Below are 27598 nucleotides of genomic sequence, written 5' to 3'. Positions count from 1 at the left end.
TGCTGTCCTTTGAAGCTGAGGGCATCTCCTTTGCCCTTAGCTTGAAATTCTGCCACCAGCGTGCAGGCTTGGAGCGGCAAGGAATGCAGGATACACAGACAGGCTCCAGGCAAAGCTGGCAAGAGGAAACAAGTGCGACACAGCGAGCGAGCCAGTGAGCCAGCGAGCACGAGCGCCGGAGCACAACGGCAGTACGTAAGAGTGCGAGAACAGAGCCTAGGAAGTGCGGGGACACTGGCAGGCAGTTGGCTTCAGATGCTCTTTCTTCTCCGTGTCGTGACAGCAACAGCAAAGCAAGGCCGTGAGCAAGAAATCTCTGCTGTTCTTAACCACCAGTTGACAAGGGCCATCCTGTGCAGGCCAGGGGAAGCACAAGTGGCATCCCTCACCTCCCGACAGACAGCGCCTATCTGTCCTTCCTCGAGGTACACTGCCCCGAGTACATCATACAACGTGCCGCCGTCCATGAACTCCATCGCCAGCCAGAGCTCCCCGTCGACCAGGTAGCTGAAAGGAGAAAAGCCCGGCATGGAGAGAGAGGACCTGGGCACAGCCCAGTCACCCGAGGGGCTGACCCAGCTTTTTGGAAGTGCTCTCCAAGCTGCATATGCCAGAAGAGATTATTGCAGACCAAGTGCAACCTCCTCCCCTGCACTGGAGGAGAGAAATCCTAAACAGCTCCATTTTCTGCCAGCAACCAAAGGGGTTTGCCGCTTTGGGCTTGCAGTATCCTAAAGGAACATTGACATGAGAATAGCCCCACCTGTCTAAGTAGGTAACAATATTGGGGTTCCTACTGTCCCTCATGACCACGATTTCATTGACAGCCAGCTCCTCGGACATCTCCTCTTGAAGCGCCACTTTCTTGATGGCCACCTAAAAGGACATTGAGAGACCGTTGACTTGAGAAGGCGCTCGTCGCACGAGATCCCCAGGAACACGCAGCGAGTGCTTGTGCAATGACGCAGCCCAGCTGTGCCAGAGGGCAGAGCTTAGGAGAAGGACCAAAGCCCGTCCCAAATGCCGTCTGCAGGCTGCTGAGCCTAGTCTGTGCTTCAGAGGAGCAGCCTCTGCCGCAGAGATTGGAGCGGCCACCCAGAGCTCCAGCCAAGGCTCGCAGCCGCGGCGAAAGCGCTCCAGAGCTGCAAAATCTGCTGGGGGCATTGACAACTTTACCTGTTGTCCTGTGCTGGCGTCGAGGGCTTTATAAACAGCTCCAAAACCCCTAGAAAGAAAACAGCAGCAGAAAAAGCCCTTTAGTCCCTGGCGGTGAAAGCCAGCCTGGGCAGGAGATCTCCCCAGGCTGCCTGGAGATTTGGAAAACGCCCAGCTGCGGTGCCTCCCCCGCCATTAGCACAACAGCCCAGCAGCCCTCTGCCATGCAGGGTGTCCGGGAGAAAAACGGAGGCCCAATGTGAAACCAAGGGCTGCTACAAATCTCCAAGGCACACGCCGATCGGTTCCGTTCCCAGCCTAAGGGGGACCCTTTGGAAAAACTGGAGAAGAAGAACTTGGAAAACTCTGCCTTGGAGAAGTGTTATCTGCCAGCTCTCGGGTGACAAGGTGCTCTGGTAGGCCGGCATACTGCGGCAGGGGCGGGACATCTTCCAGGCCCTGCTCCTTGCTGCAAGCAAGGCAGACCTTGCCAGCACCAGGTGTCTTTGATGATGCCTTCTGACTGCTCTGACTGAGCAGTCCTGAGAGGTGGCAGGAAGGTAAAGCCAGAGTCTGACCGTGTTCGCAGCTTGCCTGATGTCACGCTTGACGCTACACACCGGCCAAAGACTGGGCCCACGGTTTTGCGTAAGGAGCAGGCGTCAGACTTACCCTCGTCCGAGTTCTTCAAACGCCGAGTATTTCCTCCTCGGCTCGCCCAGACTCACAATGCTCCCTGAAAGACAAAGCAGTGCAAGGTGCTCACTTTGAAAGGGAGATGCCGCTCCCCAGACGATCCAAGATGCAGCCCCACTGTCGGGAGCTCTGTGCCCTTTGCAGTCACTTGGCTTCCAGCCGCTGAGAACAGCGAGCGGGAGGGCGATCTTCTCCACCTTTCAGCAGCTGGCCTTTCCAAGAAGGACTTCACGGCTTTCAAGCACAGCAGCTCACGTGATAACCCAGAACGATGGGCCTTTGGGAACTGGGCCCTCAGAGCTAAGGAAGGGCCTCCGCAGCCTCTGCACTGGCACCTGCCGCCACCGGCAGGGCCACTTAGGAGAACAACGTGCACCAGTGAGAGGAGGAGTGAGAACAGTCGTAAAAATGGCAGCCGGAGAACAGCTGGGGCCCGAGAGCTCCCGGGGCCCAGTCACCGCTAGGTGCCAGCCTTCTGCTCAACAGAAACAATCTCTGCTTTGTCTTTGGCACAGAGGGCAGCCCAGGCAAAGCCAAGCCAGTGCCAGCTGCCCTCAGAGGCAGCGGGAACACGCCGAGCGCTCTCTTGCTGCCTCAAAGCACAGCAACCGGCTCTTGGAGGGAGGCCTAAATGCCTCTGTGACACTAAAGCGAGGAGGAACTTCTGGCGCAGCCAATACAGAGACACGCAGAAAACACACCGCTCTGGCAGACAGAAATACACCAGAGTACTCAGTCTCCTCAGGCTCTGCTCCTCTCTCGTCTCCAGCTGCTGGGCTGGGCTGCTGGACGAAGTGCTGCATGTGGGGGAGTGCTGGCTGCTGCAGACCGCGCCGGTGCAGCGGCGCGTTGAACGGCAGAGCGCGCGTCAAGAGAGAGCTGGGACAAGAAAGGATTGCCCGTCAGAAAGGTGGTTGGCACAGATACCCCACAGAGCACACGGCAAAAGGAAGGCTGTCAGCCACCGCCAGGCCTCTTTGGCTGGGGGGGCTTTGCATGTGCCCTTCTCAAAGGCAACGGGCAAACCCCAAAGGCTGCTGTGCTACAGCAGCACATGGCCAGGCTCATGCTACATTTTATCGATTTTCTGCAAGACGACTGCAACAAGGTATTGACGAGGTTGCAAAGATACAGCAAGAGGTGGGAGCAGGGCCCCAGAGCCTTGTTGCTTTCCTCCTGCTGTGCTCCCCTGGGCAATGAAGTCACCCTCGAGTGGGCATGGTCGTGTCTGACCGGAAGGCCAGTCTGGTCTCCGTTGTGCCGGAAGCTAATTGGTCCCTCCCAGGGGCCAGTGTCTCCTAAGTGTCCTGCAAGGCCGTCAACTGCGTCTTTGGACCGTCTCTGGCCGCTGACCACGGGGAGCCTGCAGGGACACCGTGCACCAAGGGGCTCGCTTCTACGCTGGCAACAATTTAAAGGCACAATGCTGCCTCTCATCTGATCCCAAGAGACTTTCTCAGGCCCTCTCAGCGTCCCGGCAAAATGGCGCTCAAACGTGAAAGTTCAGAAGCCATTTGCCAGGGGTCCTGGCCTGGCTGAAGCAGCACTACGTCATGGCAGGCACACAGCCCCCAGCATCTTCAGGCACGAGCGGCAAGGGCTGGCTCGTCAGAAACTTGAAGCTCGGCCCTGCACCAAAGGCAGTGCCAACCACAGGTGCCACTTACTGGCTCTGCACGTTCAGGCTGTGGATGGACAACAGATGGAGGCTTCTTGTCATTTGGCTCCTCTTCAGCCTCTTCCTCAGCAAGAGAGGGAGCCAGAGGAGGTGCTGACCCTGCTGGTGAGCCCTGCAGACAGACAGCAGTGAGAGGGACAGGGAGCAGCCAGTCCTTCAGGAGCTGCTTTCTTGTCAGCTCCGGAAGCTGGTTTCTTTTCACCCAGACTAAGGGGAAATCAGAAACTTTGATCAAAGTGGGATTCTGAGTCGTGAAATTCACCCTCTAAGATGGGCAAATTAGGTGGTGCTCCGTCTTGCTGTGCATTTGATCTTCCACCTGGCTAGAATCAGCAAGACACCTTTGGCCTGCCACACTTGCCTTTCATCTCTTGAAAGGCTCTTCAATGGAAAATTAGGAAAGAGCCAGTGCTCCCTTTGCTGCTGCTGATGCCAGCACCGACTTGGGCTTTCTTTCCGCCTCTCAGGCTGGCACTCTACACTCTACCGCAACAGGCCAAGCTCACAGCTTGCTGCACAATTCTTACATGCCAGCAAGGTCAGAGGTTCCTTTGCCACTCACCAAAGGACGGGCGGGTGTCTCCATCCGCGTGTGAGGTGACCTGCAGCGAGCAAGGGAAAAGGAACCAGATGCCATTAGAAAAGTGCCTGTGCTGGGGAGTCCCACAGGACAAGTCAGTCCCAACAGAGAGCATTTTCCTTTCCCAGCATCCCTCCAGGAGCAACACAAGATTTTCCCACAGCAAGCAAGAGAACAACAAGGACACGATACTAGGCTCTCTCTACTTTTGTCACTGAAGAAATAGAAACACGATCACAGAAATGCCAAGTGTCCTTTAAGTCAGAGCTTCTGTTCTGCCCAACAGCTCAAGCAGCTTTTTCCTCTTCTCTTTCCTGCAACCTTTCTTTCGTTTTTTGTTGTTGTTGTTGTTGTTGCTGTTGTTTTATTTGTTTTTTATTTTTTAAAAATAAATTGCATACACTAATTCCCATCAATTTGCTGCAAATGATACCCCGGGAAAGCTTCCACAAAGGGCCCCATAGCTGTGGCGGTTCTCTTCTAAAGCAGCCCAGGAACAGCTCCTGGGTTCAGGAGCAAAGCCTAACCGGTTAGGAGCTTGCACTTCATCGCCAGGGAATCGCTCTTGGCGCACGCAAAGGGTCACAGCAGAGAGCCAAGGCCTCTAATGGCAGGATTTGGAGCAAAAAAGTGCTTTCCCTCACTCCTGGCCAAGTTTTAGAAGTACTTGTGAGACTCCCTGCCAGCCCGCAATTTGCAGGTTGTCTCGGCTGAAGCAGCAAGCTGAGGAAATGACAGTGTCCAACGCCACGCGCTCTCCCGTGGAGGGAACGCAACCCCTGCAGGTTACGTTGCAAATACTCTCCACCCGCCAGCGAGTGCAGACACCCCCTTTTTAGCTGATGCTGTTGGCAGGAGCTTTACCAAAGGAGCGGCATCTTAATGGCACTTTTGCTCCCAAATCAGCTTCATCACTACAAACAAGCATAAAGAGCAAAGTGAAGCAAACGCCGTGTGATGGCTACCCCCAGGATAAACCTTTACTTACGAGTCAGGTGGGTCAGGAAGTAGCCGGAATACGCCACAGAAAAAACCGTGCAAACCGCGGCACAGACTTGCCCGATCATTCTAGCAGTGCTGTGCGGGTTTGCACACTGAATGCCACCGGGGGAAAAACCAAGACTCCTCTCGGGGTGCAGGCCGTCTGCTGAGAACGCCTCAGTCACGAGGGTCCCTGCAGCGAGCAAGCCAAAGAGCTGCTCTGGACAACGAGGCCTCGCGCGCACCGGGACAACGTTGCGTTGACAGCACTGTGATGCGGCCCGGCTCCCTTGACGTCACAATAGCAGCCGCTCTGGGTCTGTTGGCATAGTTACGCCCAGCAACCAAAATCTTCTGTACAGCTGACGCAAAAGAAAAGCCTGGGAAGATCTCCTCAGTCGTAAAGCAGGAGAAAAAATCCTTACCGTCCATAAGCCAGTGCTCAAGGCATCCCGGGGGGAACTCCGAAAATGCACCGATCCAGCAGGGCCCCAAGAAATCCAAGCAAATGTGACTTCTCCTCCCCAAGGCTTTGACTAAAAGCAAGTGTGCTTGTTCCTGCTGGCATCTTTGTTGCTTCTGAAAGCCCTAACTGCTTTGATGACATTTAGGGGACAAAAGAAGCCAAGGAAATCAGTTTCCAGGAGTATTGCAGTGCGCAGTTGCTTCTTGAGCACGTAGGTGCATGCTGACCTTTGCTCTGACTCAGTTTGGAGCCTGACCTCCCTTTCTGACAGGGAGATGTTGGCTTGTCTCCTGACACAAAGCTCCTCTCTTCCTGCTTGCTCTTCTTTGGCACCTTAACGTTGGACAACATGCAGAAGAGCTGCGCGCGGATTCTTGGGCTGCCACGGTTTTGTTGTGTTGCAGCTCTGGCAGCAGCCTTCCGGCTACCGCTGTGCGGTGGCCTGCAGGTGCCGAGCCCAAAGAAGGCCTGTTTCAAACAGTCAAAAGCTGCAGCCTCACAGATGTTTGCCTAGGCTCCATGCTCCCTGTAAGATTCCTTGCAGACATTGGATAGCCACATCCCAATGAAAATGAGATGCAGTCATTCCCTTCTCTGTCAAAAGCTCCAGTTAAAGCCAGGAGCCAGCTCGAAAGAGGAGAGAAAGTACTGAGTGGGAGAGGGAAACGAGTGCATGCAGCTCCTCTGGAAACCAACTCTGCTTGCCCGTGCAATAATGGCTCCGGGCTTAGCTTGCTTTTCTGGTGACTCAGCACAGACACGTCCTGTCTGCTGGTGGACACTGCAGCAGTGTCTTTGAGGAGCTTCACACTGGGCTCTTCACACTTGATGCTGCGGGTGGCATTTGAAAATCGATGCAATGGCTGAAAGGCCCAGCTGCACCTTGAAATTCTGTTGCTGAAAAAACTGCAGTAATTTACCAGGATAAATTCCCCCAATTTGAAAGCGTCTCGTTTTCCCCATCTCCTAGACAGCTCACATCAACCAGCCAGTTGTGGAGCTACAGAAGGAAGAATGACACCTTAGCAGGGAAAGCCGAGCGTAGGCCCTCGGACTCCCTTGAGCAGAGCGCGTTAGTGCCCCAAAAGGACCAGAGAGGGAAGCGTTTGGGGGACGTGCCGTTTCAGGCCTCCTTGGCTCTTCGATGCCCGTGAGCGCCAGGAAAGGGGAACAAGCGGGGCCTGCTCCCTCCTCCTGCCCCGCCGTGAGGGGCGGCTGGCGCTGGGGGATGCCAGGGCACGGGGGGCGGGTGGGGGGGGGGGCAACATCTCCGCAGGGCGGGCGGGGCGGCAGAGGCCACGGGGCGCGGGGGGCGGGGCAGGGCCCCTCTGTGAGGGGGGAGAGCCTTGGGCCGCTGGGAAGCAGCGCAAAGCCATCAACGGGACAGCCCGTCCAGAGCGCACGGCTTCGAAGGCGCTGCCAGCTTAGGCACAGCGTGGCAAGGAAGGGAATCTTCCAGGGCTCTGGAGGTTTTACAGTTTTTTATTGCCAGTCCTGCTGAAACCAAGGGCTGAAACCAAGGGTCTTCCGGCTACTTCTTCATCTTCATCTTCATCTTCATCTTCATCTTCATCATTCTGTCCTCCTGGTGACCTGTTCAGGCTGACAGCTCGTGCCTGGTCCAGTTCTGCTGAGTCCCAGCTTTTTCTTTCATAGCTTAATCATCAGTATGACGATTCGTCCATTTCTACCTCAAGGATAATTCTCAGCTCCCCTACATCAGCAATACTCTACTCTTAGCTAAACATGCTCCATTAAGGAAGCTTCTGGGGTCTAGAGTCCTAACTGAAACCAGTAAGCTAAGAAAATCTCAAAACTATAAACTTCCTAACTACGGAACAGCTCATTATAAAACTCAGGGGATGGCCGCCGAATCTTCTCCTAAACACGGTACATCGCCTCGTCACTCCTCTGAGCTGGCGGGGCAGCAAGGCCTCCTCAGGCGCAAGCGTCTCCTCTCCAGTCTTCCTGCACTTGCTTGGCTGAGATGATCAGAGCAGCCAGGCTGGAGGCAGGATCGCCTGAGGTCACAAAAGGATGCTGCCCAAAGGAAAAACAAAACCAAAAAGAACCATTACTTCCCAAGATCACGTCCAACAGGCTCAAGCCTGTTGCTACCAGGAAGACGCACAAAGAGGACCGAGGGCACCATCTGCCCCTCCGCCTTCCGGTCCCGGACCTGTCTCGCCCAGGCCCACGTGGCCCCCAGTCCTCTTTGGCCCTTCACGCAGGCGTCCACAGCTCGCAGGGCTTTTTGCCGCTTTGCTTTTTCTTACCTTCAGGAGTTCCTGGGCAGACCAGCGCCTGTCCTCATCTGTCTGCAGGCAGCAGCGGAGAAAGTCGCGCAGGAGAGCCGAGTGGTGCCTGGGGTTTTGCAGTTTTGGGGCCCCCGTTCCTTTCTATCAGTTCTAAAACCTACAAAAAAGGGAAGAGGACACTCTACCTGCTCCTTTCCTAGCCACAGCAGCTCTCTCCACACAGAGCCGCACTTTTAAGCTGCGCCTTACCCTGAGACGGGGTTCCCTCTGGTAAGGAGCTTCCCCTTCCACCATTTCCAGCCCCACGATGCCCAGTGACCAGATGTCCACTTTGGGGCCGTAGGCTTCTCCTCTCACGACTTCCGGCGCCATCCAGCTGGGAGTGCCGACGCTGGAGCTGCACTTGTCGCGCTCAGGGGTGAGCTGAGCACAGAGGCCAAAGTCAGCTGCGGAGAAAAACAAACCCTGTCAAAGCCAGCTACAACTGGCAAACCCAGCCAAAGGATTGCCCGCTCAAAGCCTGACAAGGCCACGGTGAATCTAGCCGGAAAAGCAGCAGTGCTGCTTCCGCGGGGCTGCAGCCAGGGAGATAAGGCACTGGCCACTTCAAAAATGCCCTCACGTTTCACGCGCTGGCCAAGCGGCGCTCTGGAGAACTGGCAGTTACCCCAGAGCAGCCCCCAGAGCGCATCCCGGGAACGCTGCGCCGCGCCAAGGATACCCACCCAATTTCACAGATCCGTCCATGCTACAAGAATGTTGCAGCTTTTGACATCTCTGTGGATGACTCGGCGGGAATGAAGGAAATGCAGTCCTTGCAGGCACTGATGAGAGAGGGAGAAAGGGAAAGGTTGAAGGTTCAGGACCTGATTGCATCCTGCAAGAAAGGAACGGGCTCGACGAGAGTGACAGCTTTCTCAGGGAATAGTGAGCCAGGGCGCAGCATCCTAGTGCTGTCAAGAGGAAGAGCTTGCTGCTTCAACACTCTTAGACGAGTGTTCCATCTTTCCAAGCAAAGGCACATCTGAGCTTCCAAAAGCCCCTCCTCCCTTCGGTACGTAGCACGTGCCCTTTGGCTGGGGGGCGGCATGGCAAAGATTTTCTTGGTAGCCTTGTGGCAGCAGAGGAGGAAGCAGCACGTTAGACCAGTTCCAGAATCCAACGCCATCTGGGCTGCAATGCTGTCCTTTGAAGCTGAGGGCATCTCCTTTGCCCTTAGCTTGAAATTCTGCCACCAGCGTGCAGGCTTGGAGCGGCAAGGAATGCAGGATACACAGACAGGCTCCAGGCAAAGCTGGCAAGAGGAAACAAGTGCGACACAGCGAGCGAGCCAGTGAGCCAGCGAGCACGAGCGCCGGAGCACAACGGCAGTACGTAAGAGTGCGAGAACAGAGCCTAGGAAGTGCGGGGACACTGGCAGGCAGTTGGCTTCAGATGCTCTTTCTTCTCCGTGTCGTGACAGCAACAGCAAAGCAAGGCCGTGAGCAAGAAATCTCTGCTGTTCTTAACCACCAGTTGACAAGGGCCATCCTGTGCAGGCCAGGGGAAGCACAAGTGGCATCCCTCACCTCCCGACAGACAGCGCCTATCTGTCCTTCCTCGAGGTACACTGCCCCGAGTACATCATACAACGTGCCGCCGTCCATGAACTCCATCGCCAGCCAGAGCTCCCCGTCGACCAGGTAGCTGAAAGGAGAAAAGCCCGGCATGGAGAGAGAGGACCTGGGCACAGCCCAGTCACCCGAGGGGCTGACCCAGCTTTTTGGAAGTGCTCTCCAAGCTGCATATGCCAGAAGAGATTATTGCAGACCAAGTGCAACCTCCTCCCCTGCACTGGAGGAGAGAAATCCTAAACAGCTCCATTTTCTGCCAGCAACCAAAGGGGTTTGCCGCTTTGGGCTTGCAGTATCCTAAAGGAACATTGACATGAGAATAGCCCCACCTGTCTAAGTAGGTAACAATATTGGGGTTCCTACTGTCCCTCATGACCACGATTTCATTGACAGCCAGCTCCTCGGACATCTCCTCTTGAAGCGCCACTTTCTTGATGGCCACCTAAAAGGACATTGAGAGACCGTTGACTTGAGAAGGCGCTCGTCGCACGAGATCCCCAGGAACACGCAGCGAGTGCTTGTGCAATGACGCAGCCCAGCTGTGCCAGAGGGCAGAGCTTAGGAGAAGGACCAAAGCCCGTCCCAAATGCCGTCTGCAGGCTGCTGAGCCTAGTCTGTGCTTCAGAGGAGCAGCCTCTGCCGCAGAGATGGAGCGGCCACCCAGAGCTCCAGCCAAGGCTCGCAGCCGCGGCGAAAGCGCTCCAGAGCTGCAAAATCTGCTGGGGGCATTGACACTTTACCTGTTGTCCTGTGCTGGCGTCGAGGGCTTTATAAACAGCTCCAAAACCCCTAGAAAGAAAACAGCAGCAGAAAAAGCCCTTTAGTCCCTGGCGGTGAAAGCCAGCCTGGGCAGGAGATCTCCCCAGGCTGCCTGGAGCGTTTGGAAAACGCCCAGCTGCGGCGCCTCCCCCGCCATTAGCACAACAGCCCAGCAGCCCTCTGCCATGCAGGGTGTCCGGGAGAAAACGGAGGCCCAATGTGAACACCAAGGGCTGCTACAAATCTCCAAGGCACACGCCCGATCGGTTCCGTTCCCAGCCTAAGGGGGACCCTTTGGAAAAACTGGAGAAGAAGAACTTGGAAAACTCTGCCTTGGAGAAGTGTTATCTGCCAGCTCTCGGGTGACAAGGTGCTCTGGTAGGCCGGCATACTGCGGCAGGGGCGGGACATCTTCCAGGCCCTGCTCCTTGCTGCAAGCAAGGCAGACCTTGCCAGCACCAGGTTGTCTTTGATGATGCCTTCTGACTGCTCTGACTGAGCAGTCCTGAGAGGTGGCAGGAAGGTAAAGCCAGAGTCTGACCGTGTTCGCAGCTTGCCTGATGTCACGCTTGACGCTACACCGGCCAAAGACTGGGCCCACGGTTTTGCGTAAGGAGCAGGCGTCAGACTTACCCTCGTCCGAGTTCTTCAAACGCCGAGTATTTCCTCCTCGGCTCGCCCAGACTCACAATGCTCCCTGAAAGACAAAAGCAGTGCAAGGTGCTCACTTTGAAAGGGAGATGCCGCTCCCCAGACGATCCAAGATGCAGCCCCACTGTCGGGAGCTCTGTGCCCTTTGCAGTCACTTGGCTTCCAGCCGCTGAGAACAGCGAGCGGGAGGGCGATCTTCTCCACCTTTCAGCAGCTGGCCTTTCCAAGAAGGACTTCACGGCTTTCAAGCACAGCAGCTCACGTGATAACCCAGAACGATGGGCCTTTGGGAACTGGGCCCTCAGAGCTAAGGAAGGGCCTCCGCAGCCTCTGCACTGGCACCTGCCGCCACCGGCAGGGCCACTTAGGAGAACAACGTGCACCAGTGAGAGGAGGAGTGAGAACAGTCGTAAAAATGGCAGCCGGAGAACAGCTGGGGCCCGAGAGCTCCCTGGGGCCCAGTCACCCGCTAGGTGCCAGCCTTCTGCTCAACAGAAACAATCTCTGCTTTTGTCTTTGGCACAGAGGGCAGCCCAGGCAAAGCCAAGCCAGTGCCAGCTGCCCTCAGAGGCAGCGGGAACACGCCGAGCGCTCTCTTGCTGCCTCAAAGCACAGCAACCGGCTCTTGGAGGGAGGCCTAAATGCCTCTGTGACACTAAAGCGAGGAGGAACTTCTGGCGCAGCCAATACAGAGACACACAGAAAACACACCGCTCTGGCAGACCAGAAATACACCAGACGTACTCAGTCTCCTCAGGCTCTGCTCCTCTCTCGTCTCCAGCTGCTGGGCTGGGCTGCTGGACGAAGTGCTGGCATGTGGGGGAGTGCTGGCTGCTGCAGACCGCGCCGGTGCAGCGGCGCGTTGAACGGCAGAGCGCGCGTCAAGAGAGAGCTGGGACAAGAAAGGATTGCCCGTCAGAAAGGTGGTTGGCACAGATACCCCACAGAGCACACGGCAAAAGGAAGGCTGTCAGCCACCGCCAGGCCTCTTTGGCTGGGGGGGCTTTGCATGTGCCCTTCTCAAAGGCAACGGGCAAACCCCAAAGGCTGCTGTGCTACAGCAGCACATGGCCAGGCTCATGCTACATTTTATCGATTTTCTGCAAGACGACTGCAACAAGGTATTGACGAGGTTGCAAAGATACAGAAAGAGGTGGGAGCAGGGCCCCAGAGCCTTGTTGCTTTCCTCCTGCTGTGCTCCCCTGGGCAATGAAGTCACCCTCGAGTGGGCACGGTCGTGTCTGACCGGAAGGCCAGTCTGGTCTCCGTTGTGCCGGAAGCTAATTGGTCCCTCCCAGGGGCCAGTGTCTCCTAAGTGTCCTGCAAGGCCGTCAACTGCGTCTTTGGACCGTCTCTGGCCGCTGACCACGGGGAGCCTGCAGGGACACCGTGCACCAAGGGGCTCGCTTCTACGCTGGCAACAATTTAAAGGCACAATGCTGCCTCTCATCTGATCCCAAGAGACTTTCTCAGGCCCTCTCAGCGTCCCGGCAAAATGGCGCTCAAACGTGAAAGTTCAGAAGCCATTTGCCAGGGGTCCCTGGCCTGGCTGAAGCAGCACTACGTCATGGCAGGCACACAGCCCCCAGCATCTTCAGGCACGAGCGGCAAGGGCTGGCTCGTCAGAAACTTGAAGCTCGGCCCTGCACCAAAGGCAGTGCCAACCACAGGTGCCACTTACTGGCTCTGCACGTTCAGGCTGTGGATGGACAACAGATGGAGGCTTCTTGTCATTTGGCTCCTCTTCAGCCTCTTCCTCAGCAAGAGAGGGAGCCAGAGGAGGTGCTGACCCTGCTGGTGAGCCCTGCAGACAGACAGCAGTGAGAGGGACAGGGAGCAGCCAGTCCTTCAGGAGCTGCTTTCTTGTCAGCTCCGGAAGCTGGTTTCTTTTCACCCAGACTAAGGGGAAATCAGAAACTTTGATCAAAGTGGGATTCTGAGTCGTGAAATTCACCCTCTTAAGATGGGCAAATTAGGTGGTGCTCCGTCTTGCTGTGCATTTGATCTTCCACCCTGGCTAGAATCAGCAAGACACCTTTGGCCTGCCACACTTGCCTTTCATCTCTTGAAAGGCTCTTCAATGGAAAATTAGGAAAGAGCCAGTGCTCCCTTTGCTGCTGCTGATGCCAGGCACCGACTTGGGCTTTCTTTCCGCCTCTCAGGCTGGCACTCTACACTCTACCGCAACAGGCCAAGCTCACAGCTTGCTGCACAATTCTTACATGCCAGCAAGGTCAGAGGTTCCTTTGCCACTCACCAAAGGACGGGCGTGTCTCCATCCGCGTGTGAGGTGACCTGCAGCGAGCAAGGGAAAAGGAACCAGATGCCATTAGAAAAGTGCCTGTGCTGGGGAGTCCCACAGGACAAGTCAGTCCCAACAGAGAGCATTTTCCTTTCCCAGCATCCCTCCAGGAGCAACACAAGATTTTCCCACAGCAAGCAAGAGAACAACAAGGACACGATACTAGGCTCTCTCTACTTTTGTCACTGAAGAAATAGAAACACGATCACAGAAATGCCAAGTGTCCTTTAAGTCAGAGCTTCTGTTCTGCCCAACAGCTCAAGCAGCTTTTTCCTCTTCTCTTTCCTGCAACCTTTCTTTTCGTTTTTTGTTGTTGTTGTTGTTGTTGCTGTTGTTTTATTTGTTTTTTATTTTTTAAAAATAAATTGCATACACTAATTCCCATCAATTTGCTGCAAATGATACCCCGGGAAAGCTTCCACAAAGGGCCCCATAGCTGTGGCGGTTCTCTTCTAAAGCAGCCCAGGAACAGCTCCTGGGTTCAGGAGCAAAGCCTAACCGGTTAGGAGCTTGCACTTCATCGCCCAGGGAATCGCTCTCTTGGCGCACCGCAAAGGGTCACAGCAGAGAGCCAAGGCCTCTAATGGCAGGATTTGGAGCAAAAAAGTGCTTTCCCTCACTCCTGGCCAAGTTTTAGAAGTACTTGTGAGACTCCCTGCCAGCCCGCAATTTGCAGGTTGTCTCGGCTGAAGCAGCAAGCTGAGGAAATGACAGTGTCCAACGCCACGCGCTCTCCCGTGGAGGGAACGCAACCCCTGCAGGTTACGTTGCAAATACTCTCCACCCGCCAGCGAGTGCAGACACCCCCTTTTTAGCTGATGCTGTTGGCAGGAGCTTTACCAAAGGAGCGGCATCTTAATGGCACTTTTGCTCCCAAATCAGCTTCATCACTACAAACAAGCATAAAGAGCAAAGTGAAGCAAACGCCGTGTGATGGCTACCCCCAGGATAAACCTTTACTTACGAGTCAGGTGGGTCAGGAAGTAGCCGGAATACGCCACAGAAAAAACCGTGCAAACCGCGGCACAGACTTGCCCGATCATTCTAGCAGTGCTGTGCGGGTTTGCACACTGAATGCCACCCGGGGGAAAAACCAAGACTCCTCTCGGGGTGCAGGCCGTCTGCTGAGAACGCCTCAGTCACGAGGGTCCTCCTGCAGCGAGCAAGCCAAAGAGCTGCTCTGGACAACGAGGCCTCGCGCGCACCGGGACAACGTTGCGTTGACAGCACTGTGATGCGGCCCGGCTCCCTTGACGTCACAATAGCAGCCGCTCTGGGTCTGTTGGCATAGTTACGCCCAGCAACCAAAATCTTCTGTACAGCTGACGCAAAAGAAAAGCCTGGGAAGATCTCCTCAGTCGTAAAGCAGGAGAAAAAATCCTTACCGTCCATAAGCCAGTGCTCAAGGCATCCCGGGGGAACTCCGAAAATGCACCGATCCAGCAGGGCCCCAAGAAATCCAAGCAAACGTGACTTCTCCTCCCCAAGGCTTTGACTAAAAGCAAGTGTGCTTGTTCCTGCTGGCATCTTTGTTGCTTCTGAAAGCCCTAACTGCTTTGATGACATTTAGGGGACAAAAGAAGCCAAGGAAATCAGTTTCCAGGAGTATTGCAGTGCGCAGTTGCTTCTTGAGCACGTAGGTGCATGCTGACCTTTGCTCTGACTCAGTTTGGAGCCTGACCTCCCTTTCTGACAGGGAGATGTTGGCTTGTCTCCTGACACAAAGCTCCTCTCTTCCTGCTTGCTCTTTCTTTGGCACCTTAACGTTGGACAACATGCAGAAGAGCTGCGCGCGGATTCTTGGGCTGCCACGGTTTTGTTGTGTTGCAGCTCTGGCAGCAGCCTTCCGGCTACCGCTGTGCGGTGGCCTGCAGGTGCCGAGCCCAAAGAAGGCCTGTTTCAAACAGTCAAAAGCTGCAGCCTCACAGATGTTTGCCCAGGCTCCATGCTCCCTGTAAGATTCCTTGCAGACATTTGGATAGCCACATCCCAATGAAAATGAGATGCAGTCATTCCCTTCTCTGTCAAAAGCTCCAGTTAAAGCCAGGAGCCAGCTCGAAAGAGGAGAGAAAGTACTGAGTGGGAGAGGGAAACGAGTGCATGCAGCTCCTCTGGAAACCAACTCTGCTTGCCCGTGCAATAATGGCTCCGGGCTTAGCTTGCTTTTCTGGTGACTCAGCACAGACACGTCCTGTCTGCTGGTGGACAACTGCTGCAGTGTCTTTGAGGAGCTTCACACTGGGCTCTTCACACTTCGGATGCTGCGGGTGGCATTTGAAAATCGATGCAATGGCCGAAAGGCCCAGCTGCACCTTGAAATTCTGTTGCTGAAAAAGTGCAGTAATTTACCAGGATAATTCCCCCAATTTGAAAGCGTCTCGTTTTCCCCATCTCCTAGACAGCTCACATCAACCAGCCAGTTGTGGAGCTTACAGAAGGAAGAATGACACCTTAGCAGGGAAAGCCGAGCGTAGGCCCTCGGACTCCCTTGAGCAGAGCGCGTTAGTGCCCCAAAAGGACCAGAGAGGGAAGCGTTTGGGGGACGTGCCGTTTCAGGCCTCCTTGGCTCTTCGATGCCCCGTGAGCGCCAGGAAAGGGGAACAAGCGGGGCCTGCTCCCTCCTCCTGCCCCGCCGTGAGGGGCGGCTGGCGCTGGGGGATGCCAGGGCACGGGGGGCGGGTGGGGGGGGGGGCAGCATCTCCGCAGGGCGGGCGGGGCGGCAGAGGCCACGGGGCGCGGGGGGCGGGGCAGGGCCCCTCTGTGAGGGGAGAGAGCCTTGGGCCGCTGGGAAGCAGCGCAAAGCCATCAACGGGACAGCCCGTCCAGAGCGCACGGCTTCGAAGGCGCTGTCCAGCTTAGGCACAGCGTGGCAAGGAAGGGAATCTTCCAGGGCTCTGGAGGTTTTACAGTTTTTTATTGCCAGTCCTGCTGAAACCAAGGGCTGAAACCAAGGGTCTTCCGGCTACTTCTTCATCTTCATCTTCATCTTCATCTTCATCATTCTGTCCTCCTGGTGACCTGTTCAGGCTGACAGCTCATGCCTGGTCCAGTTCTGCTGAGTCCCAGCTTTTTCTTTCATAGCTTAATCATCAGTATGACGATTCGTCCATTTCTACCTCAAGGATAATTCTCAGCTCCCCTACATCAGCAATACTCTACTCTTAGCTAAACAATGCTCCATTAAGGAAGCTTTCTGGGGTCTAGAGTCCTAACTGAAACCAGCTAAGCTAAGAAAATCTCAAAACTATAAACTTCCTAACTACGGAACAGCTCATTATAAAAACTCAGGGATGGCCGCCGAATCTTCTCCTAAACACGGTACATCCCTCGTCACTCCTCTGAGCTGGCGGGGCAGCAAGGCCTCCTCAGGCGCAAGCGTCTCCTCTCCAGTCTTCCTGCACTTGCTTGGCTGAGATGATCAGAGCAGCCAGGCTGGAGGCAGGATCGCCTGAGGTCACAAAAGGATGCTGCCCAAAGGAAAAACAAAACCAAAAAGAACCATTACTTCCCAAGATCACGTCCAACAGGCTCAAGCCTGTTGCTACCAGGAAGACGCACAAAGAGGACCGAGGGCACCATCTGCCCCTCCGCCTTCCGGTCCCGGACCTGTCTCGCCTAGGCCCACGTGGCCCCCAGTCCTCTTGGCCCTTCACGCAGGCGTCCACAGCTCGCAGGGCTTTTTGCCGCTTTGCTTTTTCTTACCTCAGGAGTTCCTGGGCAGACCAGCGCCTGTCCTCATCTGTCTGCAGGCAGCAGCGGAGAAAGTCGCGCAGGAGAGCCGAGTGGTGCCTGGGTTTTGCAGTTTTGGGGCCCCGTTCCTTTCTATCAGTTCTAAAACCTACAAAAAAGGGAAGAGGACACTCTACCTGCTCCTTTCCTAGCCACAGCAGCTCTCTCCACACAGAGCCGCACTTTTAAGCTGCGCCTTACCCTGAGACGGGGTTCCCTCTGGTAAGGAGCTTCCCCTTCCACCATTTCCAGCCCCACGATGCCCAGTGACCAGATGTCCACTTTGGGGCCGTAGGCTTCTCCTCTCACGACTTCCGGCGCCATCCAGCTGGGAGTGCCGACGCTGGAGCTGCACTTGTCGCGCTCAGGGGTGAGCTGAGCACAGAGGCCAAAGTCAGCTGCGGAGAAAAACAAACCCTGTCAAAGCCAGCTACAACTGGCAAACCCAGCCAAAGGATTGCCCGCTCAAAGCCTGACAAGGCCACGGTGAATCTAGCCGGAAAAGCAGCAGTGCTCTGCTTCCGCGGGGCTGCAGCCAGGGAGATAAGGCACTGGCCACTTCAAAAATGCCCTCACGTTTCACGCGCTGGCCAAGCGGCGCTTCTGGAGAACTGGCAGTTACCCCAGAGCAGCCCCAGAGCGCATCCCGGGAACGCTGCGCCGCGCCAAGGATACCCACCCAATTTCACAGATCCGTCCATGCTCACAAGAATGTTGCAGCTTTTGACATCTCTGTGGATGACTCGGCGGGAATGAAGGAAATGCAGTCCTTGCAGGCACTGAGAGAGAGAGGAGAAAGGGAAAGGTGAAGGTTCAGGACCTGATTGCATCCTGCAAGAAAGGAACGGGCTCGACGAGAGTGACAGCTTTCTCAGGGAATAGTGAGCCAGGGCGCAGCATCCTAGTGCTGTCAAGAGGAAGAGCTTGCTGCTTCAACACTCTTAGACGAGTGTTCCATCTTTCCAAGCAAAGGCACATCTGAGCTTCCAAAAGCCCCTCCTCCCTTCGGTACGTAGCACGTGCCCTTTGGCTGGGGGGCGGCATGGCAAGATTTTCTTGGTAGCCTTGTGGCAGCAGAGGAGGAAGCAGCACGTTAGACCAGTTCCAGAATCCAACGCCATCTGGGCTGCAATTGCTGTCCTTGAAGCTGAGGGCATCTCCTTTGCCCTTAGCTTGAAATTCTGCCACCAGCGTGCAGGCTTGGAGCGGCAAGGAATGCAGGATACACAGACAGGCTCCAGGCAAAGCTGGCAAGAGGAAACAAGTGCGACACAGCGAGCGAGCCAGTGAGCCAGCGAGCACGAGCGCCGGAGCACAACGGCAGTACGTAAGAGTGCGAGAACAGAGCCTAGGAAGTGCGGGGACACTGGCAGGCAGTTGGCTTCAGATGCTCTTTCTTCTCCGTGTCGTGACAGCAACAGCAAAGCAAGGCCGTGAGCAAGAAATCTCTGCTGTTCTTAACCACCAGTTGACAAGGGCCATCCTGTGCAGGCCAGGGGAAGCACAAGTGGCATCCCTCACCTCCCGACAGACAGCGCCTATCTGTCCTTCCTCGAGGTACACTGCCCCGAGTACATCATACAACGTGCCGCCGTCCATGAACTCCATCGCCAGCCAGAGCTCCCCGTCGACCAGGTAGCTGAAAGGAGAAAAGCCCGGCATGGAGAGAGAGGACCTGGGCACAGCCCAGTCACCCGAGGGGCTGACCCAGCTTTTTGGAAGTGCTCTCCAAGCTGCATATGCCAGAAGAGATTATTGCAGACCAAGTGCAACCTCCTCCCCTGCACTGGAGGAGAGAAATCCTAAACAGCTCCATTTTCTGCCAGCAACCAAAGGGGTTTGCCGCTTTGGGCTTGCAGTATCCTAAAGGAACATTGACATGAGAATAGCCCCACCTGTCTAAGTAGGTAACAATATTGGGGTTCCTACTGTCCCTCATGACCACGATTTCATTGACAGCCAGCTCCTCGGACATCTCCTCTTGAAGCGCCACTTTCTTGATGGCCACCTAAAAGGACATTGAGAGACCGTTGACTTGAGAAGGCGCTCGTCGCACGAGATCCCCAGGAACACGCAGCGAGTGCTTGTGCAATGACGCAGCCCAGCTGTGCCAGAGGGCAGAGCTTAGGAGAAGGACCAAAGCCCGTCCCAAATGCCGTCTGCAGGCTGCTGAGCCTAGTCTGTGCTTCAGAGGAGCAGCCTCTGCCGCAGAGATGGAGCGGCCACCCAAAGCTCCAGCCAAGGCTCGCAGCCGCGGCGAAAGCGCTCCAGAGCTGCAAAATCTGCTGGGGGCATTGACACTTTACCTGTTGTCCTGTGCTGGCGTCGAGGGCTTTATAAACAGCTCCAAAACCCCTAGAAAGAAAACAGCAGCAGAAAAAGCCCTTTAGTCCCTGGCGGTGAAAGCCAGCCTGGGCAGGAGATCTCCCCAGGCTGCCTGGAGCGTTTGGAAAACGCCCAGCTGCGGCGCCTCCCCCGCCATTAGCACAACAGCCCAGCAGCCCTCTGCCATGCAGGGTGTCCGGGAGAAAACGGAGGCCCAATGTGAACACCAAGGGCTGCTACAAATCTCCAAGGCACACGCCCGATCGGTTCCGTTCCCAGCCTAAGGGGGACCCTTTGGAAAAACTGGAGAAGAAGAACTTGGAAAACTCTGCCTTGGAGAAGTGTTATCTGCCAGCTCTCGGGTGACAAGGTGCTCTGGTAGGCCGGCATACTGCGGCAGGGGCGGGACATCTTCCAGGCCCTGCTCCTTGCTGCAAGCAAGGCAGACCTTGCCAGCACCAGGTTGTCTTTGATGATGCCTTCTGACTGCTCTGACTGAGCAGTCCTGAGAGGTGGCAGGAAGGTAAAGCCAGAGTCTGACCGTGTTCGCAGCTTGCCTGATGTCACGCTTGACGCTACACCGGCCAAAGACTGGGCCCACGGTTTTGCGTAAGGAGCAGGCGTCAGACTTACCCTCGTCCGAGTTCTTCAAACGCCGAGTATTTCCTCCTCGGCTCGCCCAGACTCACAATGCTCCCTGAAAGACAAAAGCAGTGCAAGGTGCTCACTTTGAAAGGGAGATGCCGCTCCCCAGACGATCCAAGATGCAGCCCCACTGTCGGGAGCTCTGTGCCCTTTGCAGTCACTTGGCTTCCAGCCGCTGAGAACAGCGAGCGGGAGGGCGATCTTCTCCACCTTTCAGCAGCTGGCCTTTCCAAGAAGGACTTCACGGCTTTCAAGCACAGCAGCTCACGTGATAACCCAGAACGATGGGCCTTTGGGAACTGGGCCCTCAGAGCTAAGGAAGGGCCTCCGCAGCCTCTGCACTGGCACCTGCCGCCACCGGCAGGGCCACTTAGGAGAACAACGTGCACCAGTGAGAGGAGGAGTGAGAACAGTCGTAAAAATGGCAGCCGGAGAACAGCTGGGGCCCGAGAGCTCCCTGGGGCCCAGTCACCCGCTAGGTGCCAGCCTTCTGCTCAACAGAAACAATCTCTGCTTTTGTCTTTGGCACAGAGGGCAGCCCAGGCAAAGCCAAGCCAGTGCCAGCTGCCCTCAGAGGCAGCGGGAACACGCCGAGCGCTCTCTTGCTGCCTCAAAGCACAGCAACCGGCTCTTGGAGGGAGGCCTAAATGCCTCTGTGACACTAAAGCGAGGAGGAACTTCTGGCGCAGCCAATACAGAGACACACAGAAAACACACCGCTCTGGCAGACCAGAAATACACCAGACGTACTCAGTCTCCTCAGGCTCTGCTCCTCTCTCGTCTCCAGCTGCTGGGCTGGGCTGCTGGACGAAGTGCTGGCATGTGGGGGAGTGCTGGCTGCTGCAGACCGCGCCGGTGCAGCGGCGCGTTGAACGGCAGAGCGCGCGTCAAGAGAGAGCTGGGACAAGAAAGGATTGCCCGTCAGAAAGGTGGTTGGCACAGATACCCCACAGAGCACACGGCAAAAGGAAGGCTGTCAGCCACCGCCAGGCCTCTTTGGCTGGGGGGGCTTTGCATGTGCCCTTCTCAAAGGCAACGGGCAAACCCCAAAGGCTGCTGTGCTACAGCAGCACATGGCCAGGCTCATGCTACATTTTATCGATTTTCTGCAAGACGACTGCAACAAGGTATTGACGAGGTTGCAAAGATACAGAAAGAGGTGGGAGCAGGGCCCCAGAGCCTTGTTGCTTTCCTCCTGCTGTGCTCCCCTGGGCAATGAAGTCACCCTCGAGTGGGCACGGTCGTGTCTGACCGGAAGGCCAGTCTGGTCTCCGTTGTGCCGGAAGCTAATTGGTCCCTCCCAGGGGCCAGTGTCTCCTAAGTGTCCTGCAAGGCCGTCAACTGCGTCTTTGGACCGTCTCTGGCCGCTGACCACGGGGAGCCTGCAGGGACACCGTGCACCAAGGGGCTCGCTTCTACGCTGGCAACAATTTAAAGGCACAATGCTGCCTCTCATCTGATCCCAAGAGACTTTCTCAGGCCCTCTCAGCGTCCCGGCAAAATGGCGCTCAAACGTGAAAGTTCAGAAGCCATTTGCCAGGGGTCCCTGGCCTGGCTGAAGCAGCACTACGTCATGGCAGGCACACAGCCCCCAGCATCTTCAGGCACGAGCGGCAAGGGCTGGCTCGTCAGAAACTTGAAGCTCGGCCCTGCACCAAAGGCAGTGCCAACCACAGGTGCCACTTACTGGCTCTGCACGTTCAGGCTGTGGATGGACAACAGATGGAGGCTTCTTGTCATTTGGCTCCTCTTCAGCCTCTTCCTCAGCAAGAGAGGGAGCCAGAGGAGGTGCTGACCCTGCTGGTGAGCCCTGCAGACAGACAGCAGTGAGAGGGACAGGGAGCAGCCAGTCCTTCAGGAGCTGCTTTCTTGTCAGCTCCGGAAGCTGGTTTCTTTTCACCCAGACTAAGGGGAAATCAGAAACTTTGATCAAAGTGGGATTCTGAGTCGTGAAATTCACCCTCTTAAGATGGGCAAATTAGGTGGTGCTCCGTCTTGCTGTGCATTTGATCTTCCACCCTGGCTAGAATCAGCAAGACACCTTTGGCCTGCCACACTTGCCTTTCATCTCTTGAAAGGCTCTTCAATGGAAAATTAGGAAAGAGCCAGTGCTCCCTTTGCTGCTGCTGATGCCAGCACCGACTTGGGCTTTCTTTCCGCCTCTCAGGCTGGCACTCTACACTCTACCGCAACAGGCCAAGCTCACAGCTTGCTGCACAATTCTTACATGCCAGCAAGGTCAGAGGTTCCTTTGCCACTCACCAAAGGACGGGCGTGTCTCCATCCGCGTGTGAGGTGACCTGCAGCGAGCAAGGGAAAAGGAACCAGATGCCATTAGAAAAGTGCCTGTGCTGGGGAGTCCCACAGGACAAGTCAGTCCCAACAGAGAGCATTTTCCTTTCCCAGCATCCCTCCAGGAGCAACACAAGATTTTCCCACAGCAAGCAAGAGAACAACAAGGACACGATACTAGGCTCTCTCTACTTTTGTCACTGAAGAAATAGAAACACGATCACAGAAATGCCAAGTGTCCTTTAAGTCAGAGCTTCTGTTCTGCCCAACAGCTCAAGCAGCTTTTTCCTCTTCTCTTTCCTGCAACCTTTCTTTTCGTTTTTTGTTGTTGTTGTTGTTGTTGCTGTTGTTTTATTTGTTTTTTATTTTTTAAAAATAAATTGCATACACTAATTCCCATCAATTTGCTGCAAATGATACCCCGGGAAAGCTTCCACAAAGGGCCCCATAGCTGTGGCGGTTCTCTTCTAAAGCAGCCCAGGAACAGCTCCTGGGTTCAGGAGCAAAGCCTAACCGGTTAGGAGCTTGCACTTCATCGCCCAGGGAATCGCTCTCTTGGCGCACCGCAAAGGGTCACAGCAGAGAGCCAAGGCCTCTAATGGCAGGATGTGGAGCAAAAAAGTGCTTTCCCTCACTCCTGGCCAAGTTTTAGAAGTACTTGTGAGACTCCCTGCCAGCCCGCAATTTGCAGGTTGTCTCGGCTGAAGCAGCAAGCTGAGGAAATGACAGTGTCCAACGCCACGCGCTCTCCCGTGGAGGGAACGCAACCCCTGCAGGTTACGTTGCAAATACTCTCCACCCGCCAGCGAGTGCAGACACCCCCTTTTTAGCTGATGCTGTTGGCAGGAGCTTTACCAAAGGAGCGGCATCTTAATGGCACTTTTGCTCCCAAATCAGCTTCATCACTACAAACAAGCATAAAGAGCAAAGTGAAGCAAACGCCGTGTGATGGCTACCCCCAGGATAAACCTTTACTTACGAGTCAGGTGGGTCAGGAAGTAGCCGGAATACGCCACAGAAAAAACCGTGCAAACCGCGGCACAGACTTGCCCGATCATTCTAGCAGTGCTGTGCGGGTTTGCACACTGAATGCCACCCGGGGGAAAAACCAAGACTCCTCTCGGGGTGCAGGCCGTCTGCTGAGAACGCCTCAGTCACGAGGGTCCTCCTGCAGCGAGCAAGCCAAAGAGCTGCTCTGGACAACGAGGCCTCGCGCGCACCGGGACAACGTTGCGTTGACAGCACTGTGATGCGGCCCGGCTCCCTTGACGTCACAATAGCAGCCGCTCTGGGTCTGTTGGCATAGTTACGCCCAGCAACCAAAATCTTCTGTACAGCTGACGCAAAAGAAAAGCCTGGGAAGATCTCCTCAGTCGTAAAGCAGGAGAAAAAATCCTTACCGTCCATAAGCCAGTGCTCAAGGCATCCCGGGGGAACTCCGAAAATGCACCGATCCAGCAGGGCCCCAAGAAATCCAAGCAAACGTGACTTCTCCTCCCCAAGGCTTTGACTAAAAGCAAGTGTGCTTGTTCCTGCTGGCATCTTTGTTGCTTCTGAAAGCCCTAACTGCTTTGATGACATTTAGGGGACAAAAGAAGCCAAGGAAATCAGTTTCCAGGAGTATTGCAGTGCGCAGTTGCTTCTTGAGCACGTAGGTGCATGCTGACCTTTGCTCTGACTCAGTTTGGAGCCTGACCTCCCTTTCTGACAGGGAGATGTTGGCTTGTCTCCTGACACAAAGCTCCTCTCTTCCTGCTTGCTCTTTCTTTGGCACCTTAACGTTGGACAACATGCAGAAGAGCTGCGCGCGGATTCTTGGGCTGCCACGGTTTTGTTGTGTTGCAGCTCTGGCAGCAGCCTTCCGGCTACCGCTGTGCGGTGGCCTGCAGGTGCCGAGCCCAAAGAAGGCCTGTTTCAAACAGTCAAAAGCTGCAGCCTCACAGATGTTTGCCCAGGCTCCATGCTCCCTGTAAGATTCCTTGCAGACATTTGGATAGCCACATCCCAATGAAAATGAGATGCAGTCATTCCCTTCTCTGTCAAAAGCTCCAGTTAAAGCCAGGAGCCAGCTCGAAAGAGGAGAGAAAGTACTGAGTGGGAGAGGGAAACGAGTGCATGCAGCTCCTCTGGAAACCAACTCTGCTTGCCCGTGCAATAATGGCTCCGGGCTTAGCTTGCTTTTCTGGTGACTCAGCACAGACACGTCCTGTCTGCTGGTGGACAACTGCTGCAGTGTCTTTGAGGAGCTTCACACTGGGCTCTTCACACTTCGGATGCTGCGGGTGGCATTTGAAAATCGATGCAATGGCCGAAAGGCCCAGCTGCACCTTGAAATTCTGTTGCTGAAAAACTGCAGTAATTTACCAGGATAATTCCCCCAATTTGAAAGCGTCTCGTTTTCCCCATCTCCTAGACAGCTCACATCAACCAGCCAGTTGTGGAGCTTACAGAAGGAAGAATGACACCTTAGCAGGGAAAGCCGAGCGTAGGCCCTCGGACTCCCTTGAGCAGAGCGCGTTAGTGCCCCAAAAGGACCAGAGAGGGAAGCGTTTGGGGGACGTGCCGTTTCAGGCCTCCTTGGCTCTTCGATGCCCCCGTGAGCGCCAGGAAAGGGGAACAAGCGGGGCCTGCTCCCTCCTCCTGCCCCGCCGTGAGGGGCGGCTGGCGCTGGGGGATGCCAGGGCACGGGGGGCGGGTGGGGGGGGGGCAACATCTCCGCAGGGCGGGCGGGGCGGCAGAGGCCACGGGGCGCGGGGGGCGGGGCAGGGCCCCTCTGTGAGGGGGGAGAGCCTTGGGCCGCTGGGAAGCAGCGCAAAGCCATCAACGGGACAGCCCGTCCAGAGCGCACGGCTTCGAAGGCGCTGTCCAGCTTAGGCACAGCGTGGCAAGGAAGGGAATCTTCCAGGGCTCTGGAGGTTTTACAGTTTTTTATTGCCAGTCCTGCTGAAACCAAGGGCTGAAACCAAGGGTCTTCCGGCTACTTCTTCATCTTCATCTTCATCTTCATCTTCATCTTCATCATTCTGTCCTCCTGGTGACCTGTTCAGGCTGACAGCTCGTGCCTGGTCCAGTTCTGCTGAGTCCCAGCTTTTTCTTTCATAGCTTAATCATCAGTATGACGATTCGTCCATTTCTACCTCAAGGATAATTCTCAGCTCCCCTACATCAGCAATACTCTACTCTTAGCTAAACAATGCTCCATTAAGGAAGCTTTCTGGGGTCTAGAGTCCTAACTGAAACCAGCTAAGCTAAGAAAATCTCAAAACTATAAACTTCCTAACTACGGAACAGCTCATTATAAAACTCAGGGGATGGCCGCCGAATCTTCTCCTAAACACGGTACATCCCCTCGTCACTCCTCTGAGCTGGCGGGGCAGCAAGGCCTCCTCAGGCGCAAGCGTCTCCTCTCCAGTCTTCCTGCACTTGCTTGGCTGAGATGATCAGAGCAGCCAGGCTGGAGGCAGGATCGCCTGAGGTCACAAAAGGATGCTGCCCAAAGGAAAACAAAACCAAAAAGAACCATTACTTCCCAAGATCACGTCCAACAGGCTCAAGCCTGTTGCTACCAGGAAGACGCACAAAGAGGACCGAGGGCACCATCTGCCCCTCCGCCTTCCGGTCCCGGACCTGTCTCGCCCAGGCCCACGTGGCCCCCAGTCCTCTTTTGGCCCTTCACGCAGGCGTCCACAGCTCGCAGGGCTTTTTGCCGCTTTGCTTTTTCTTACCTTCAGGAGTTCCTGGGCAGACCAGCGCCTGTCCTCATCTGTCTGCAGGCAGCAGCGGAGAAAGTCGCGCAGGAGAGCCGAGTGGTGCCTGGGGTTTTGCAGTTTTGGGGCCCCGTTCCTTTCTATCAGTTCTAAAACCTACAAAAAAGGGAAGAGGACACTCTACCTGCTCCTTTCCTAGCCACAGCAGCTCTCTCCACACAGAGCCGCACTTTTAAGCTGCGCCTTACCCTGAGACGGGGTTCCCTCTGGTAAGGAGCTTCCCCTTCCACCATTTCCAGCCCCACGATGCCCAGTGACCAGATGTCCACTTTGGGGCCGTAGGCTTTCTCCTCTCACGACTTCCGGCGCCATCCAGCTGGGAGTGCCGACGCTGGAGCTGCACTTGTCGCGCTCAGGGGTGAGCTGAGCACAGAGGCCAAAGTCAGCTGCGGAGAAAAACAAACCCTGTCAAAGCCAGCTACAACTGGCAAACCCAGCCAAAGGATTGCCCGCTCAAAGCCTGACAAGGCCACGGTGAATCTAGCCGGAAAAAGCAGCAGTGCTCTGCTTCCGCGGGCTGCAGCCAGGGAGATAAGGCACTGGCAACTTCAAAAATGCCCTCACGTTTCACGCGTGGCCAAGCGGCGCTTCTGGAGAACTGGCAGTTACCCCAGAGCAGCCCCAGAGCGCATCCCGGGAACGCTGCGCCGCGCCAAGGATACCCACCCAATTTCACAGATCCGTCCATGCTCACAAGAATGTTGCAGCTTTTGACATCTCTGTGGATGACTCGGCGGGAATGAAGGAAATGCAGTCCTTGCAGGCACTGAGAGAGAGAGGAGAAAGGGAAAGGTGAAGGTTCAGGACCTGATTGCATCCTGCAAGAAAGGAACGGGCTCGACGAGAGTGACAGCTTTCTCAGGGAATAGTGAGCCAGGGCGCAGCATCCTAGTGCTGTCAAGAGGAAGAGCTTGCTGCTTCAACACTCTTAGACGAGTGTTCCATCTTTCCAAGCAAAGGCACATCTGAGCTTCCAAAAGCCCCTCCTCCCTTCGGTACGTAGCACGTGCCCTTTGGCTGGGGGGCGGCATGGCAAAGATTTTCTTGGTAGCCTTGTGGCAGCAGAGGAGGAAGCAGCACGTTAGACCAGTTCCAGAATCCAACGCCACCTGGGCTGCAATGCTGTCCTTTGAAGCCGGGACCGCGGGGCCGGGGCGGGGCCCGGAGGGGCCGGTGCCGCTGAGGGGCCGTGGGTGCGACAGAGCGGGAGCGGCGGCTGCCGGGCGATCGCAGGGAGCGGGCTGTGCTGGGGGAGTGACCCCCGGCGAGGGAGTGACCGGCCCCCGGCGGGGGACTGACAGAGCCCCGGTGAAGCAGTGGCCCGGGGCGTGTGGGTGGGTGTTTTCCTTCCTTACCGTGTGTGGGATCGGGCCTGGAAGGGAGCCAGCCGTGTGGGCAAAGGGGAGCGGCGAGCTGCCTTCCCCTCACATCGCTTCTGAAAAGAGGCCTACGGGCTGCTAGAGGGAGAGGCCTTCAAATGAGACAGTGGGGATTCGGATTGCATATTAAATTTTTTTTTTGCTGTTGGCGTGGTCAGGCGTTGGCACAGGTTGCCCAGGGCGGTGGTTGTTGCAGAGGGTACGGTAAGGCTCAGTCAATGTCCAGAGAATGGATCAGGGTGGCGGCGTTGATGCACGTTGAGCCGGGAAGTCAGTCCGTAGTCCAGATTATAGGATGGCGATCTTTACCATAAGAAGTGTT

At 55.8% G+C, this 27598-nt stretch overlaps 4 protein-coding genes across 4 annotated transcripts in view; all 4 read right to left on the bottom strand.

Moving 5' to 3' along the window:
- Window positions 1-27598, bottom strand: part of LOC116436931 (zinc finger protein 79-like) — a 509410-nt gene that overhangs the window by 31040 nt on the left and 450772 nt on the right. The window lies entirely within an intron of this gene.
- LOC116436867 (serine/threonine-protein kinase PAK 3-like) lies at window positions 14-3897 on the bottom strand. The gene is given in 8 exon segments (XM_032094285.1): window positions 14-507; window positions 764-876; window positions 1177-1225; window positions 1828-1891; window positions 2584-2655; window positions 2658-2730; window positions 3519-3794; window positions 3871-3897. Coding segments are annotated over 8 exon segments (930 nt in total). The 3' UTR covers window positions 14-251.
- On the bottom strand, window positions 7462-14424 carry LOC116436946 (serine/threonine-protein kinase PAK 3-like). Its single transcript, XM_032094401.1, is given in 14 exon segments — window positions 7462-7596; window positions 7833-7946; window positions 7948-7971; window positions 8064-8260; window positions 8540-8563; window positions 8566-8638; window positions 9383-9500; window positions 9757-9869; window positions 10168-10216; window positions 10820-10883; window positions 11582-11729; window positions 12519-12641; window positions 13095-13132; window positions 14104-14424. Coding segments are annotated over 14 exon segments (1266 nt in total). The 5' UTR covers window positions 14183-14424; the 3' UTR covers window positions 7462-7494.
- LOC116436947 (serine/threonine-protein kinase PAK 3-like) lies at window positions 16838-23433 on the bottom strand. Its single transcript, XM_032094403.1, is given in 12 exon segments — window positions 16838-16923; window positions 16926-16977; window positions 17070-17266; window positions 17548-17647; window positions 18390-18507; window positions 18764-18876; window positions 19175-19223; window positions 19827-19890; window positions 20589-20736; window positions 21526-21648; window positions 22101-22138; window positions 23110-23433. Coding segments are annotated over 12 exon segments (1167 nt in total). The 5' UTR covers window positions 23189-23433.

The sequence above is a fragment of the Corvus moneduloides genome, chromosome 31 (genome assembly GCF_009650955.1).
Source record: "Corvus moneduloides isolate bCorMon1 chromosome 31, bCorMon1.pri, whole genome shotgun sequence".
Classification (NCBI taxonomy): Eukaryota; Metazoa; Chordata; class Aves; order Passeriformes; family Corvidae; genus Corvus; species Corvus moneduloides.
Note: the sequence above shows the minus strand (reverse complement) of the source record. Positions and strands in the feature narration are given on the sequence as shown.